Source organism: Phocoena sinus, chromosome 10 (genome assembly GCF_008692025.1).
Source record: "Phocoena sinus isolate mPhoSin1 chromosome 10, mPhoSin1.pri, whole genome shotgun sequence".
Lineage (NCBI taxonomy): Eukaryota > Metazoa > Chordata > Mammalia > Artiodactyla > Phocoenidae > Phocoena > Phocoena sinus.
In genome coordinates, this window is record NC_045772.1 from 58,264,059 (window position 1) to 58,279,616 (window position 15,558).

At 56.8% G+C, this 15,558-nt stretch overlaps 2 protein-coding genes across 5 annotated transcripts; one reads left to right on the forward strand and one right to left on the reverse strand.

The window, feature by feature from the left end:
• The first annotated feature begins 1,507 nt into the window (after positions 1-1,507).
• On the forward strand, positions 1,508-8,090 carry B4GALNT1 (beta-1,4-N-acetyl-galactosaminyltransferase 1). 2 transcript variants are annotated; one of them, XM_032645964.1, is made up of 11 exons: positions 1,508-1,882; positions 2,474-2,692; positions 3,230-3,394; positions 3,532-3,638; positions 4,089-4,129; positions 4,277-4,457; positions 5,459-5,566; positions 5,707-5,897; positions 6,370-6,510; positions 6,762-7,002; positions 7,564-8,090. In XM_032645964.1, exons 2-11 carry the CDS (start codon positions 2,475-2,477, stop codon positions 7,779-7,781), a joined length of 1,611 nt encoding a protein of 536 aa, XP_032501855.1. In that variant the 5' UTR covers positions 1,508-1,882; position 2,474; the 3' UTR covers positions 7,782-8,090. The 2 variants fall into 2 exon arrangements, with proteins under 2 accessions (XP_032501855.1, XP_032501856.1); XM_032645965.1 differs by having other exon boundaries at positions 1,513-1,882; positions 5,459-5,557; positions 7,564-7,928.
• A 276-nt stretch (positions 8,091-8,366) lies between these two features.
• Positions 8,367-15,410, reverse strand: SLC26A10 (solute carrier family 26 member 10). 3 transcript variants are annotated; one of them, XM_032645950.1, is made up of 18 exons: positions 15,066-15,410; positions 14,486-14,596; positions 13,765-13,922; positions 13,409-13,573; positions 12,996-13,148; positions 12,179-12,261; positions 11,882-12,029; positions 11,658-11,771; positions 10,608-10,685; positions 10,423-10,518; positions 9,905-10,011; positions 9,724-9,793; positions 9,535-9,651; positions 9,367-9,400; positions 9,205-9,287; positions 9,046-9,100; positions 8,823-8,929; positions 8,367-8,510 (listed from the first exon to the last, which is right to left on the reverse strand). In XM_032645950.1, the coding sequence occupies exons 1-18, from the start codon at positions 15,406-15,408 to the stop codon at positions 8,472-8,474; spliced, it is 2,061 nt and encodes a 686-aa protein (XP_032501841.1). In that variant the 5' UTR covers positions 15,409-15,410; the 3' UTR covers positions 8,367-8,471. The 3 variants fall into 3 exon arrangements, with proteins under 3 accessions (XP_032501841.1, XP_032501842.1, XP_032501843.1); XM_032645951.1 differs by having other exon boundaries at positions 8,764-8,929; positions 15,066-15,130; XM_032645952.1 differs by lacking the exons at positions 8,367-8,510; positions 9,205-9,287 and having other exon boundaries at positions 8,841-8,929; positions 15,066-15,130.
• Between the last annotated feature and the right edge of the window lie 148 nt (positions 15,411-15,558).

Here is a 15,558-nt window from a genome sequence, read left to right on the forward strand (position 1 = left end):
AAGCTCTTTGACCTTTCCTAACTTGGTAATCAAAAACCATTTCATTGTTATTCTAATTTGCATTTTATTTATTATGAATAAGGTCAAGTATAATTTCATATATTTTAAAAGCCATTTTCACTTTTTCTGTCAACTGCCTAATCACAATTTTTGTTCATTTGGTGGTAATTGATAATTTTTTCTTTTCTTTTCTTTTTTTTAAGATTTCTTTTCTTTTTTTTTGATGTGGACCATTTTTAAAGTCTTGATTGAATGTGTTACAATACTGCTTCTGTTTTATGTTTTGGTTTTTTGGCCCAAGGCATGTGGGATCTTAGCTCCCTGACCAGGGATTGAACCTGCACTCCTGCACTGGAAGGTGAAGTCTCAACCACTGGACCGCCAGGGAAGTCCCCATTTTTTCTTACTGATGTTTTAGAGCTCTTAAGAAAAGCAGACCTTCATCTGTCTTACATGTTGCAAATACTTTTCCACAGTTTGTCATTTCTCTCTCAAGTTTGTTTATAGAAATGTTTTCACTCGAGTTTTTTATATATCTTGATATTAAATATTTTTTATATTTTTATATATCTCTTCCCCACTCCAAGACCATAAAAAACAAAACAAACGCCATGAATTATTTTACTGTTCTTTGTGGTTTCACGTTTAATACTAAAATACTTGATAGATCTGGAATTTATTTCGGTGTAAGGAGGGTGAGAATCGCACTTTCTCCCCGGCTGATTAGTCATTTCTTTGTACACAATTCATCCAACAATCCATCCTTTCCCTCTCCCCGTCCCCACATTTTCATTATTTTACATTTCTTATTATATCTTTTTTCCCTATTAAATCGTGACATCTTTTATTAGAACCGTGGAACCACGGAACTTAGGGCAGCGTCAAGAATCCAGCTACAAAGAAGGGAGTCTACAGGTCTGCGGCTTGCACGCAGAACTACAACCAATCTAGCCACTGTTTGGCGTTTCTTTCCTCCCGCAAACCTGCAACAAGGAGCAGTCAGGAGAAGCAGGCCCTTGAGTTGCCGAGTGTTTGGTACATCACTGAGTGTTCGTAAGATAACTGGGGTTGGGGGTTGGGGGGCGGGGGAGGAGAGCATGGGAGGGAGGCTGTGAATCTATTTTTCTTAGCCAGGCATTTTTTTATTTTCCAGAGCCTTGTCTGTCTTCCTTTATCTCACCCTAAGTACCCAAATCTTCCATGAAATGGGGTTACAGGGCGTCTCCGCCCCAACTCTTCCCGAAGCCCTTGTCGCCTGTCCTTGCCTACAGTCTAGACGAGAGGGCGGCTCCGAACGCATAGGGAATAGAGTGACTGGGATCTGGGGCAGGCGGGGGAGATGCCAGGGTTCGGAGGCGAAGGGCTGGAGGGGGAGGGGGGGTGGAGAGAAGGACCTGCGCTCGGCGCGGGCTTGGCGCCCCCGCAATGTCCTCGGCGCCCACCAGAAGGCGCCCCAGCGCTCTCCTTCCCCGCGCGTAGCCGGATCCTCCGCCGCAACCAGCCCGGGAGCTGAGCCGCGCGGCACCGCGAACTGAAGAGCCGGGCGGCGGCCCGACCTCTCCCGGCCCGGCAAGTGGAACAGGGTACCGGGGAGCCCCGGATTTGTTTCTGGGACTGGGGTGCGGAGGTTTCTGGACTCCGATCTCCACCCCCGCAGGAAACGCCCAGAACCACCCCAGCGCCTTGGTCTACAAAGCCCGGAGAGTCCGAAGGCGGGAGGGGTCGGGCGCGCTCGGGAGGCAGGAGGATCCCCCTCACTCTCAGCCTCACACCCGACTCCTCCATCAGGCCGCCTCCAGCCCCATGAGGACCCCCAGGCTGGAGCTGAGAGCCTGGCGCAGCCCGGACCGAAATCTTGCCGCGGCCTCAGAGCGTTAGACAGGTCAGTGCCCGGGCGGGATGAGGGACCGAGCCGGAGGCGGGAAGAGGCGCGCACGCCGGTCCACCTTGTCCCCCCGCACAGCTTCCCGAGGCCACTCACGGGGTCACCTCCGCCGGGGCCACCCAGTAGCGCGGGCGTGATTCTGCATTTTTCATGACAGGCAAGGTGTGGCGCTGCCCTCTGCAGCCCAGCCGGGGCCAGGTGATGCTCGGACTGAGGGGTTGGGGGATGCGCGGGCCAGGGGAGGTGGCGGGCTCGGGAACACCCGCTGTTCTGATAAAATGGTACTCTTCTACTTATGAGCCTCCGCATCGAAACCACTACCTCCAACGTTCTCTTGCTTCAAGATGCCCGGCCTCAGGCGTGAGAGGAAAGCAAGATGCGGGAGAGGGAGAGAAGAAAGGAGGCCGGGAGACCCGAGGCCCGGGAAGTGAGGGGAGGGGACAGGGGTACCGATTCGCTATGCAAATCCTGGCACGCGAGATGTGGAAAGCCCCGGGTGGCCGGCAGGAGCCTTCGGAAGCGCGGGGGCCCCAACCCACGCCTTCGCTCCCCACCTTTCTCACTCTCCCATCCCTACCGCCCACCCAGGATGCGGCTGGGCCGCCGGGCCCTCTGTGTGCTGGTCCTGCTGCTCGCCTGCGCCTCGCTGGGGCTCCTGTACGCGAGCACCCGGGTCGCGCCGGGCCTCCAGGCACCTCTTGCGCTGTGGACGCCCCTGCAGGGCAACCCCAGGCCAGAATTGCCAGGTCTTGCCCCCGAGCCCCGGTACGCACACATCCCAGTCAGGATCAAGGAGCAAGTGGTGGGGTGAGTGCAAGGAGTCGTGGTACCGGCACGGCACTCGCTGGGGGGCGGCGTGGGAAGCTCTTGTTTCCTCCACTGCTGAGCTCTGATGCCTGGGCTCCCCACGACTGGTTGCAGAGGGGTGAAGTGGGAGGTGGAGGGGGCCACTGAGTCTTGTGCTGGCGGGGGGACAAATCTGTCCTCCAAGAACCTTGTCACGGTATGAGGAAGGGAGGGTGTGCCGTCAGGGGAGGGCCCTGACTTTCTGAGTCCTGGTGATTCCCTATGAAAGGAGAGTCCAGGTGGGGTCCTAATGGCGTGTAGGCAACTCTGAACACCTAGCAATTGGCCCTATTCTACACCTCTGTAAAATCCAGATTTAGGGGATGCGTCATTCCTTTGGTGGTTCCTCCTCCTGGGGACTATTTGAAGAGCAGTGTTTAAGGGGACAGATTTTGGATGGACAGGGTTGAAAGGCCAAGATGTAGGTCCTGTGTAAATGTTCTGTGGGATAAGTGAGCTGCATGGCTGGGCTCTGAGGACCCTTCCTCCTGGCTCCAGGCGGCTGTCCACGAACAATTGCAGTTGTGAGTCCAGTGGGGGGAGCCTTCACCTCCCCTTCCAGAGGCAGGTCCAAGCCATTGACTTCACCAAGGCCTTTGACCCTGAGGAGCTGAGGGCTGCATCTGCCTTGAGGGAGCAGGAGTTCCAGGCCTTCCTTTCAAGGTACCGGTACCAGTGGGAAAGGAGGGCATGACTCTTGTAGGGGGAGAGCAGGGGGAAGCCTGGAGGGTGGGTGTGGCAGGAGGGAGAGCCCGTCTCTCCCTGACTGCTCCTCTGTCCTCCCCCTCCTTCACTGCCAGGAGCCAGTCTGCTGCTGACCAGCTGCTCATAGCCCCTGCCAACTCCCCACTACAGTACCCCCTGCAGGGTGTGGAGGTCCAGCCCCTCAGGAGCATCTTGGTGCCAGGTGGGGAGAACGGTCCTAGGGGATGACCTAAGCCACGGTGGGGGGTGGCAGAGCCCAGGTTGGGTGAGGAAGAATGAGGGAAGATTGGAATGGGAGGTGGGAGACTTGAGGTCAGGGAGGGCTCATGAGGTGGGAGATGGGGACAGAAGGGACTCTAAGATTGTCAGGAATTATAGAAGACAGTGACTGGAGAGGTTTGGGGAGAAGGGTCTATTCTTGCTGACTGGCCAAAGTTAGGTGGACAGGTAGGGTAGGCCACAGAAGAGCTACTGCTTTGATGGGAAGGAGTAAACAATAAGTTACTCTAGGCTATGCCCCGCAACGTGCCCTGCTGTGGCCTCAACAATGAGGGATGCATGAGAAATTCTGTGCTGGGTGTGGTGAAAGAGGGAAGAGAAAATGAGGAATTCCAGATTGTCTGTGATTTTGATCCCCTCTCCTTCCTCCCAGGACTGAGCCTGCAGGCCACTTCTGGTCAGGAGGTATACCAGGTGAGAAGAAACAGGAGGGAGAGGAGGCCAGGTGGGCATTAAGGATGCCGGGAGGGCAACAAAGCTGCCAAAGGAGGGATGGAGGAACCAGGGAGGCAAGAGGTAGGTCTGGGGCCTCACCCTGCACTCTCCAATCCCCTCTCCCAGGTGAACCTGACTGCCTCCTTGGGCACCTGGGACGTGGCAGGGGAAGTGACTGGAGTGACTCTCACTGGAGAGGGGCAGCCAGATCTCACCCTCGCCAGCCCAGGGCTGGACCAACTCAATCGGCAGCTGCAACTGGTGACTTATAGCAGCCGAAGCTACCAGGCAAACACAGCAGACATAGGTGCGAGGCCCAGGTGGAGGTAGTAACAGGCTGGGTGAACACAGGGAGCCCAGAAAGGCAGGAGCGAGCAAGTGGCAGAGGGTGTGGGAGACACTCAGGCCATGGCCAGCGCTGCCCAGCCACACAATGGGCATTTCAGCTGGGCCAGCAGGGCCAGGGAGGGAGAGAAGGGGCCTTTGTTCATCTGGGGCTGGAGCAGGCCAGAGGGAAACCCGAGCCTTGGGTGTGTCCCCCCTTCAGGCCAACCATGGGGGCCCCAGGAAGTGACCTGCCCCAGGAGCCAGAAGACTCAAGCTCTATTCCCAGCCCACCACTTACTAGAGGGCAAAGGGCTTTATCTCCCAGAGCCCCCATTTCTCCTCTAGCAAAAGGGGCATAACACAGTCCTCCTGCTTCTCTCCAAGGCTTCTGTACCAAACCTACTCCCACTTTGGAGCCTTTGCACTTGCTGTTCCCTCTGCCTAGAATGCTCTTCCCGCAGATTTTTGCATAGCTGGCTCCTTCCTATCATTTGGATCTCAGCTCAAATGGCTCCTCTTCACTATCACATTACTTGTCTTATTTTCTATTCAATACTTATCTGTATCTGAATTTTCTTACTTACTTAGCCTGGAACCAGACTGACTAGGTTCCTATCCCAGCTTTGCTGCTTAACAGTTGGGTAATTATGGACATGTTAACTTCTCTGTGCCTTCTTTTTCTGTGGTAGGAATCTACTTAATAGGGCTACTGTGAGGATTAAATGAGTTCATATATTTAAGGTAACTTTAAAAGTGCCTGGCACATAGTAAATGCTCAATAAAGGTTAGCTTTTTAATGAACTCTTTTATCATCTTTCTCCCACCCATTAAAATGTAAGTTCCATGGGGATAAGAACCTTGCATTCTTGTCTAACAGGGCCTAGAAAAGTGCTACACAGAGTAGGCGCTTAAATATTGTTTTACTGAAAAGACAATGTTGTCCAAGCCCTAGGGGCCACATCTCATGTCCTTTCTTCCCAGTCCGGTTCTCCACCGAGGGACACAAAGTTGCCTTCACCATACGCATAAGACACCCACCCAGCCCTCAGCTGTACCCACCTGGGTCTCTACCCCTGGGAGGTGAGACTGGTATGCTCAGGGACATAGATCCAGCCCTGATGGGGAGCAAGTTGGGAGAGGGCGACAAGTTGGGAGACACCCCTGGGAGATGTCTTCCTGCTCTTCACTCCCTACTCTCCTCTGCACCTAACCCTGCCCCTCACTCCCAGCCCAGTACAACATCAGCGCTCTGGTCACCATTGCCACTAAGACCTTCCTTCGTTACAATCGGCTACGGGCACTCATCGCCAGCATCCGCCGCTTCTACCCGACAGTCACAGTGGTAATCGCCGACGACAGCGACAAGCCAGAGAGCATTAGAGGTCCCCACATCGAGCACTATCTCATGCCTTTTGGCAAGGTGAGCAGCCAGCGAGGCTGAACTGTGCGCCACAGGGCACCGGGAGGGGGCGCACCCTCAGTCTGCAGTCTCCACCATAGTGATTCCACGATTACCTGCCTCAGAATCACTGAGGCGCCTGTTAAGCATGAGGATTTCTGGAATGTAAACTCCACGGGAGCAGGAATCGTGTGTCTTACTAGCGCTGCGTTCTGAGAATGGTGCTTAGCACCTAGTGGGGGGCTCGGTAGACAGTTGATGAATGAATGAACGCATGAATTAAATGCATTCCAATACCTTCCCCCAGAACACTGACTCAGCGCCTCGCACAAGTGGGAAATGCATTTTTTACCTAGCTTCCGGCCATTCGTAAGCACTCGAAAGTTTGGAGAGGGGCATAGGCTGTTGAGAGGGGTCAGGAGTGAGGAGAAAAGGTGGCAGAGGGCTACGTTCTATCTCGACAGCATCGCCAACCGTACTTACCCCTCCCCAGGGCTGGTTCGCAGGCCGGAACCTGGCCGTATCCCAAGTAACCACCAAGTACGTGCTGTGGGTGGACGACGACTTCGTCTTCACGGCGCGGACACGACTGGAGAGGCTTGTGGACGTGCTGGAGCGGACGCCGCTGGACCTGGTAGGGGAGGGGCCTTGAGGTGTAGGGTGGGAGGAGAGCCTTCGGCAGACTAAGGCCGCGGCCGGCCGGTAGACCCGATTGAGGGCCGCCAGCCCTGGGACGGGAGGGGACGACGAAGCGGAGCCTGGGGCACTATCTGGGTCCTGCAGGGGAGAAGCGGGAAAGGACAGGGCAGGAGAGCCGCCCTGGGGGGGGGAGAGGATCCCCTTCCGGTCCGCGCCCCGCCTGCAGCCGTCCTCCCGCCCCGGCAGGTGGGGGGCGCGGTGCGCGAGATCTCCGGCTTCGCCACCACCTACCGGCAGCTGCTGAGCGTGGAGCCCGGCGCGCCAGGCCGCGGGAACTGCCTCCGGCAGAAGCGCGGCTTCCACCACGAGCTCGTCGGCTTCCCAGGGTGCGTGGTCACCGACGGCGTGGTCAACTTCTTCCTGGCGCGCACTGACAAGGTGCGCGAGGTCGGCTTTGACCCGCGCCTCAGCCGCGTGGCGCACCTGGGTGAGTGGCGCCCCCTCCTGGCCGGGCCCGGCAGGGATCCCGCGGGGCGCTGGGCTGGGCTCGGTGCAGGCCCCTAGAGCAGTTCTACGAAGATTTACCAAGACCTGTGCCCGGGCAAGAGAGAGAGCTTCCACCCTCTCAGCCCCGAGCATCATTTAAACCTCCACAGCCAGTACAACTGCTGGGTCCGTCTTGAGCTTCCCCACCACTGCCACCTGCACCTTTATCTCGCTCCCAGCCGTATCCCTTGGTTCAGACCACCTCGGAGCAGCCCATTCGGCATTTATTGAACCTCTGCGTGTGTGTGTTGGGGGCGGGGCAGGGAGGGGCGGGGAGTGGGGCGGAGGATCAGTTTTCAAAGCACAAGGTAAGGATATTGACTCCATTTTATACAAGAGTAAAACTAAGACTCAAAAGGGTTGATTTACATGCCCAAGGTCCTTAGAAATGGGGTCTTTGCATATGCACCCAGCATATCCCAAATCTCAGTTCTCCTTTAACGGTGGGGCCTCTGTATCCTCAAGACCCTTCATTGTGTACTCGCCTTTCCTCCACCCCCAGAATTCTTCCTGGATGGACTTGGTTCTCTTCGGGTGGGCTCCTGCTCAGACGTTGTTGTGGATCATGCATCCAAGTTGAAGTTGCCTTGGACATCAAGGGATGCTAGGGCAGAGACTTATGCTCGGTACCGTTACCCGGGATCACTGGATGAAAGTCAGGTGGCCAAACACCGCCTGCTCTTCTTCAAACACCGGCTCCAGTGCATGACCTCAGAGTGACGGCCACTCGGGGCCTTCCAACTGTCAGGCTGGGCCTATCTCCTTGCACCTGCCAGGAATATCTAGCAAAGCCCACCAGCCGGTGACCACTCCACTGACTGTCCCCAATCTCCTTCAGAACTTGATCCCAAATAGGGGCTTGTCCTGGTGACATTCCTCCTTTCTGCGAGTGCCCAGGGGCATGATGGAGCCATAACTCATCCCACAGCCAGTGCCAAGTCCTCCTCCCACCCCCTTCCCATAGGGCAGGAAGTGGGGGGTTGCTTTCCAAGTGCCAAAGAGCCCATGGGGACTCTAAAAACCTAAAGCGGAAACACTCTCATCTCCTTGGGACCAAGGGGGTGGGGAAGCCCCCAGTATATATTCCCAGGGCTGGGGCCTCCCTCGCATCCCTGGATCCAGGACTCTGTGCAGCGACTGCAGCCCCACCCCATGGAGAGAACTGGTGACGGGAGCTGGTGTGGGGACCAGTGAACATACAGGTGAAAGCCATTTTCAGTTGTGTCTCTGCAATGCTGTGCGCATGGAGGAATGGGCACCAAGGGTCTGTGTGCAGACTCCCAGACTCACTTCATGGACCCCAGAGACTCTCAGCTTCATTTTATTAGTTACATTAAGTAAGGGGGCTCAGGGACCCTGGCCCTCCTCACACACATGCTTTTGGGACCCTCCACACTCCACATGACCGGGTCAGACCCACACTGTGCAAGTCTTTGGACCAGTGAGCTCCTGGAAAAAGGAAGGGACATGTCAGAAGTAGACTAGGTGCCCCCCTCCCTCACCCAAGATTTGGCAGACCTCTCAGGGGTACCCCGCCTGCTTTGGAACCTTAGTTCCTCAGTTCTTCACCCACAGCTGGGCCCAGTCTCCCTGGTTTAGTCTTATATAGACTAATCACTTCATCCCCACCCCTTTCCTTCATCTCCCTCCTCAGCCCCCTTCACAAATCCCTCTGCCTGGATCTTCAGTCACTGACTCACACCTCCTTTGCCATAGCCCAGCACCTCCTGGCTTCCACTCCCGTTGCTACTGCCGCCTCACCAGTCTCTCCAGGGCATATGCAGCTGCATCCTGGACACTCACAAACAGCTGTTCTGGGGTCACTCTATCCAGGAGTCCTGCCTGGGTCAGTGTCCCCAGCACTGAGGCTGTGTGGAGAAGGGGTCAGGCTCTCAGGTCCTACAACTACACCGTGTTCTCTTCCTTCCCCACAAGCGTCCAGTCACTCCCCACTCTCCAGATCCCTCCATCCTCCACATCTCACCATTACACTGAGCCAGGAGAAGGTGGATCCCAGCATCTCGGCATCGGCTGGCCAGCTACGTGGGGCGGGGCGGGGGGGGGAGGGCAGGGGGTTAAATCCTATATCAGAGAGTATTCGTGGGACAAGGGGACTTTCTCCTTAACCTACCCTCTCCCTCACCTGAACCACTTCTCTGGCCCCTGCAGCATCTGCAAAGGTGACACCACTGCAGTCTAGGACTACCACTCTGACAGGCTCAGCAACTAGGATGGCAGAAGGCAGGAGTACCCAGATGCCTCCATGGGTCGTGCCCAAATCTCCCTCATTGTCATCCCATCTCACCTGCATCAGGTGGGCCGTCTGTCTTTGGAGCCTCCTGTGAGTAGAAAAGGGTAGTCACCATCTCTGAGACACGAACATGCACCCCTTGAGCACAATGACCCCCCCCAGAACACCCACCTGTCTCCCACCCCCAAAGAAGCCACACGCCCCTTTGACCAAGTCCCTCACCTTGCCTCCTTCTCCAAGCCCCAGGTGCCACTCCAGGATGCGGCGAAACTGCCCACGGGTCCCGAAGTAGAGCGGTGTTGGATAGCTCAGGATGCAGAGCCCTGGGACCTGGAGGAGCTAAGGGGTCAGAGGGTCAGTGAAACATCCGGGTCTAATCTTCCCTTCCTTCTTCGGCTGTAGCCCACCCACCTTGTGACTCTCTCTGAGTGGCCTGTAGAGCTCTGTCCCCTCAGCCAGTCCAAGTGCCAGGCCCTGTACCCTGGGTGGGAAACTGGGGTCAGATTCCCAGCCTGACCTGGCTGGAGAGTCACCCCAAGCACTCTTTTCTCTTCCCTCCTCTCATCTTGACTCCCCTCATCTCTACTCCCACCTCTGGGTGCGGCAGACCACAGTCATCATGGAGAAGACCACACCTACAGCCAGGCCCAGGTCCACACTCAGGGTCACGACAGCCACCCATGTGACCATCCACACAGCCTGCAGGACATGGATGGGAGCGAAATGACCAAAAGAAATGCCAGGCCATCCCTGCCAGGGAAAGGGGTCCAGGGGCAGTGACTGCCGGGGCAAGTGATGGGGAGGGATGGCCCGGGAGAAAGTAGAAACAATGACAGAAGGAAGGAACGGGATGGACCTAATAGGGGATACACACCAAGTGTAATGACCCCAGACCTTGAACCATCTGGGGAGTTACAAATATTCAGGTCTAAAGAGGTTCAAGCTCCACCCTTCACCTTGTCTCTGAGTAAAGGGATTAGGAGGTATACATGTTGGGGGTGGGTGGGTTGCAGAACTTAGGACTGGGACAATTAGCTTCGATCAAGGGCAGAGGCTGGGGACGCTGGTAAATGGGAGGGGGCATCCGAGGGTAATGCTGCCATTTCTCACAAAGTCCACGCGGCTGATGCGCCATAGTTGTGGAAGTTCTCGCATCTGGAAGAACATCTGGCGCATGCTGGAGATGTTGATGCAGGCCAAGACAGCCTTGGGGCAGAGGAGGTAAGCTGACCACCCCAGTGTGGAGGGATGTCGCCACCCATCCCAGCCACCCCTCCACCTCCTCTGCTGCTTACCTTGGGCAGATAGTAGAAGAAGGGCCCCAACCACAGCAGGACAGACAGGACAACCATACAGGAGAACAGCCCTGCCAGCTAGAGGGAAGGAGGAACGGAAGCAAAGAAGGGAGGGAACCTCACCCATCCCCGCGTGAGAGTTGGTCTCCCTGCCTACTCTGCCTCATCCTCCTTGGAAGTCTCCCTCCTCCCAAATCCCCTTCCACACTGATACTCCTCACTCCTCAAGCCCCTGCTTGATATTCTGCCGCTCACACCTACCTTTCCCCTCCCCCAATTAAATGCCTGTCATTTGCTGGTCTGCCCCAAGATGCAGTTTAACATCCCTATTTTTGTAGCTGACCTCCATCTTTTTTTTAAATTTTATTGGAGCATAGTTGATTTACAATGTTGTGTTAGTTTCTGCTGTACTGCAAAGTGAATCAGTCATACATATATATATCTCCATTCTTTTTTGGATTCTTTTCCCATAGTCATTACAGAGTATTGAGTAGAGTGCCCTGTGCTATACAGTGGGTCCTTATTAGCTATCTATTTTTATATATAGCAGTGTGTATATGTCAATACCAATCTCCCAACTTATCCCTCCCCCACCAGCCTACCTTCATCTTAAAAGCCACTGTTGGATGACCCTAAAAGCAGGTTAATCACATGCTTAGGGCACCAACAAAGTACAGGAAACCAAAAATATTAGGGAGAGACTTTGATAGGTGATATTTCTTTTTAAAAGAAAATGTCCTCACAAGGAAAAACACCAGAATTTTGTTTCTTAAATTTATTTTCCAGATTAATAGTGTTCTTATTTTGAACTACATATAGGGCACCATAAACTTTTTCAGTGCTTAGAATCTACAAAGGTCTTAATGTACCTTTCTTCTCTTCTATGCCTCCTACCCAGGTAATCCCATCTCCTCACTCACCTTCCCTCACAGAATTCCATCCTTCTCTATAGAGCTGCCAACTGGGGATCTGCCAATCTTCCACTTGTTCCACCACCACCCAACCTGGATGCCCCTCCCCCCTTCTCCTCACCCAAGGACGTGCTCTTACCTGTGTGTTCCCACCAGCATCCACTAGTAGGCTGGTTGTGGCCAATGTGGCCGAGTTGGGAAAGCAAGAGAAGAGGGAGGAGATGAGGTTGGAGACACCATGTGCAAAGAGCTCCTGGAGGGATGCAGGGAGATGAAGAGGAGACAAAGGCATGGCTGGGAGGGGGGAATCACATTAGGGGGCTGTCCCCTGAATGAGGTTGGGGTCCTCACTCAAAGTCACACCTGGTTGGAATCAATAGTGTAGCTGTACTTGTCTGCATAGATGGAGGCCAGGGAGGCAGACACTGCAAAGGTAACCAGTGCCATGGGCAACGAGTCGGCCAGAATCCTGGGCAGCTCAGCCAGGTTGGGGAGGAGAGGCTGGGGAAATCTAGAGAGAGAGGAATCCGTGGTGAGGATGGGTTGGGTATAACAAGGATACGAGCAAGAGAGAGGAAATGGCATAGGGCAGGACAGGGGAAGGCGCTGGGTGGGAGAGTTGTGAGAAAAGAAAACGGGTGCCTTTTCATTCTCTCTTACCCTCCGGGCAGCAATCCAACTATCTGGATGTTGTATCTTGTGTCCAGGGAAGAGGTGAAGCAGAGCACGGAGGCCAGAAGCACCTGGGAAAGAGAGCAAATTAGAGCATGGGAGGAGACAGGCCCCTGGCCGACGTCGGAAGGAGCTCAACATGAGAGGGGATTGCAACGCAGGTTAGGTGGTTGCAGGGGCCCAGCAACTGGGGTAGCTGGGATGTTTGGGGGATGGATGCCTAACAACTGGTTTAGAGTGAAGGAGATTGGGGATGGGAAAGAAGAATGATGTATGCCTGGAGCTATGGAGAGAGATGGACAGGAAGAAGTAAGGGGGGCTGCTATGAGGGATGCTGGATATCAAGAGGTACAATCGAGCCATTCTAAGCAGGGAAGCTGGGTTATATCAAGGGATATATGGGGTATCTGTGGAGACGAGGAGAGCCTGTTTAGTTGGGGCGGGAGAGAGAAATGTAGGTGGACGCGGGGAGGAGGATAAACCGTGAATTACAGTGCGGGACCGGTGAGGGGAGAGACGGGAGCGAAGGTGCCGGTGCCGTGGCGAGCGACACCGCAAGGGGGCGCTGTAAGGAGGAAGAAGGCTTTCTAAGAGGCCTACAGCCGGCTTTTTGAGAGAAGGGGGGACGTTTGGGTGGGGGATTCCCGAGGGTCAAAGTGTTCTGGGAAGAGGCCTGGGAAAGTGCACGTGTAAGCAGGACCTCTCATCTGTGACCTCTCTGCACTCCATGAAGGGGCGGCAGCGGCCAGTTCCTACAGGACGGGCAGGGTCTGTGCGGTGCGCGGGGCTGGGACCCCATCCTCACCATGACGATTTCCCCTGGGATCGGGGTGGGTAGCCTGTCTCGGAACCTCACGTTCAATTCCTTGACGGGCACGAGCAGCGCCAGGCTGAGTGCCGAGACGGTCAGTTCGGCGGGACTGCTCCGCGGCAGCGCCGTCAGCACGGCGGCCAGCGTCTACGGGCAGGGGCAGTGAGCAGAGGGCCTGGGGCCAGGGTCGACTGCCCCCAGCGCGGACCCGCCAGACTGAGGCGAGGCCTCTCCTGGGTCCCTTCAGGGCTTCCACCTCCTCAGCGACCCTCATTCAGCCACGTGGTTCTGACCTTTTCTCCGCCCGTGCCACACACTGTCCCTCCACTCGCCCCCACTTCCTTTCTTTACGGGTTTCCCTCTTCCCGGGACCGCTAGAAGCCTCTTTGCTCTTCTCCCACCCTCACCTTGAAGAGAGCGAAGCAGCCGATCTGACGCGGGAGGGGCAACCCCAAAAGGCTAGGCAGTTGGGACACGAGCACGTGCAGGGCGGCCCCACTGGTCAGCGCCTTGACTACAGGCTCCGACAAAAAGGTGGCCAGGACGCCGAGCTGCAGCGCGAACATTCCCAGCTGCAGGGGAGAAGATGCGCCATCACCACTGGAGAAGGAGCAGACCAGCCCCGGCGCAGTGCACCAGCTTGTCCGCGCACCTCTCCCGCCTAGACCGGTGCTGGAGACTTGTTCCTCCCTCTCCCCTGGCCCAATTCTCCGGGCCCCCAGCGTGGATTCCCTCAGGGTCCTCCCCCAAGGTCCTCCCTCACCATCAGTGCCCCGCTACCGAAGGCCATGGCCGCAGCCGCACCAACCCGCTGAGCATCCAGCTGTTCCCTCTCAATGCCGCTCAGGTTCCCCTCGGGGGGTTCAGGCACCAGCCGCTCCACGGCCGAGCCCGTCATAAGGCTGAGTACCGCGAAAGTTCCTAGGGCCGGGGGACGAACGCAGAGATCACCAGCTGTGCCACCTGGGGCGCGGCGACAGCCCAGGCTTCGCGCTCTCCGCCCAGGATGCTGCCGTCAGACGCCCTCTCCTAGAAGGCTTGCTGCTCAGGTGAAGACTCTGGGGCCGAGAGCTGGTGCAGCAGCCCGGAACCAGCGGTGAGGGAGGAAAGGAGGGAGCACCCGCCGGGAAAAAACGGCTCCCAACTGCGTCACTGCCCCCTCCTGCAGACGCCCTGGGGACTGCCTGCTCCTTTGGGCGACAGAGTATCTCCTCTCCCCTCTTCCAAGTCGTAGAGACGTTCATTTTAACCAAATTTCATGGAGAGGAAAAGTCCGAGTAAACTCCCGCCTCTTTGCACCCACTCAGCACCCGCGGCGAGCACCGTCTAGGTCAGAGGTTCACGGCAGTGTAGTGGCAGAGGCGGAAGGGAAGGTGGGGGGCGTGAAGACGGGAATAAGGGCGAGGGAGCTTACAAGAACGGAAGCCTCAAACCCCTGTCCTTTCCACCCCACAGAGAAGGAGAGGAGTCACTGGGTCACTCACCGGTGGACAGGTGTCTCCCAGTACCCAACAAGGTGTAGATGAGGACGGGAAAGAAAGAAGTGTAGAGTCCGAACACGGGGGGCACAGAGGTCAGGAGGGCAAAAGCCATGCCTGGGGGAGCAGTGGAAGGAAAGGTCTCCGGTGTGTAGGTTAGGGGGCAGGGTGCCCAGCCTCCAGGACTGTCCTTCCCTTCCCGCACTCTTAGAGGCTGGCCCGGGGACTCTAAATCCCGCCACATGAGGGAACTGAGGGGTTAACGGGCCTCGATGGGAGGTCGTGGGGCGGACAAGGTCAGAGATCTGTGTCGGCCGCGTCCTGGGGGGCTGGCGTCCTGCCTCTCTCCAGTTCCCTGGGCCGGACCGTGTCCAAGACTTCGCGCAGAATTGCACAGATGAGGGGAGCTGGGGGTGGGGATCTGATGGAGCTCCACTGTCCTTACCCAGAACTTGGCCTCAGGTCCATGTCGCCGAGCCCTCAAGCCACACTAACCCACCACTTCGCTCCCGGTTCCCAGGCCCCGTGCCAACCCGAAGCCCTCTAGAGCTTGGGCCCCTGACAGGCTGCTGCTGGCGCCGCTCACCCTGGGGCACGTGCACGATGCCCACGGTCACTCCGGCCACCGCATCCCCGAGCAGCCAGGCCCGCCAGCGGTAGTGGGGCAGCCAACGCAGCGGGGGCAGCCGCGCCCGCAGCAGGGGCCACGGCCCCGGTCCGGAACAGGCGCGGGCCCGCCTCTTCCAAAGCCGGCGCAGCCGCGACCAGCGGGGCTCCGCGAGTAGCTCGGGCTCCTGCTCTGCGTCCCCGAAGAGCTGCTGAAACCGGGCCTCGGTAAGAGGTTCCCTAAACTTGGCGCCCAGGGGGAACTTAAGGTCGGAAGCCTCTCCCGGACCTGGGCAGGTGCTGGCACCGGGTAGCCCACTCATTTTGCCCTCTGCCACCTCCAACTCCGCCCAGTCTTAAATACCCCTCCGCCCGCGGGCCCCGAGTCCCGCCTCCGCGAAGCAGGGTCCAATCCCGTCCCGGAGGGCGCCCTCTCTTGGGCACCTTCTACAGTCAGGAGCCGGCTGCGCCTT

What these genes read in the sequence shown, in the direction of transcription:
- B4GALNT1 (XM_032645964.1), top strand. Translation starts at nt 2,475, where the DNA reads ATGCGGCTGGGCCGCCGGGCCCTCTGTGTGCTGGTCCTGCTGCTCGCC. An exon ending in GGCAAACACAGCAGACATAG is followed by an intron (nt 4,458 to 5,458) that starts GTGCGAGGCCCA and finishes CTTTCTTCCCAG; the next exon opens with TCCGGTTCTCCACCGAGGGA. An exon ending in ACCCCTGGGAGGTGAGACTG is followed by an intron (nt 5,567 to 5,706) that starts GTATGCTCAGGG and finishes CCTCACTCCCAG; the next exon opens with CCCAGTACAACATCAGCGCT.
- SLC26A10 (XM_032645950.1), bottom strand. Translation starts at nt 15,408, where the DNA reads ATGAGTGGGCTACCCGGTGCCAGCACCTGCCCAGGTCCGGGAGAGGCT. An exon ending in GGGCCAGAGAAGTGGTTCAG is followed by an intron (nt 9,101 to 9,204) that starts GTGAGGGAGAGG and finishes CGCCCCACGTAG; the next exon opens with CTGGCCAGCCGATGCCGAGA. An exon ending in TCTCCTGGCTCAGTGTAATG is followed by an intron (nt 8,930 to 9,045) that starts GTGAGATGTGGA and finishes TTCTCCACACAG; the next exon opens with CCTCAGTGCTGGGGACACTG.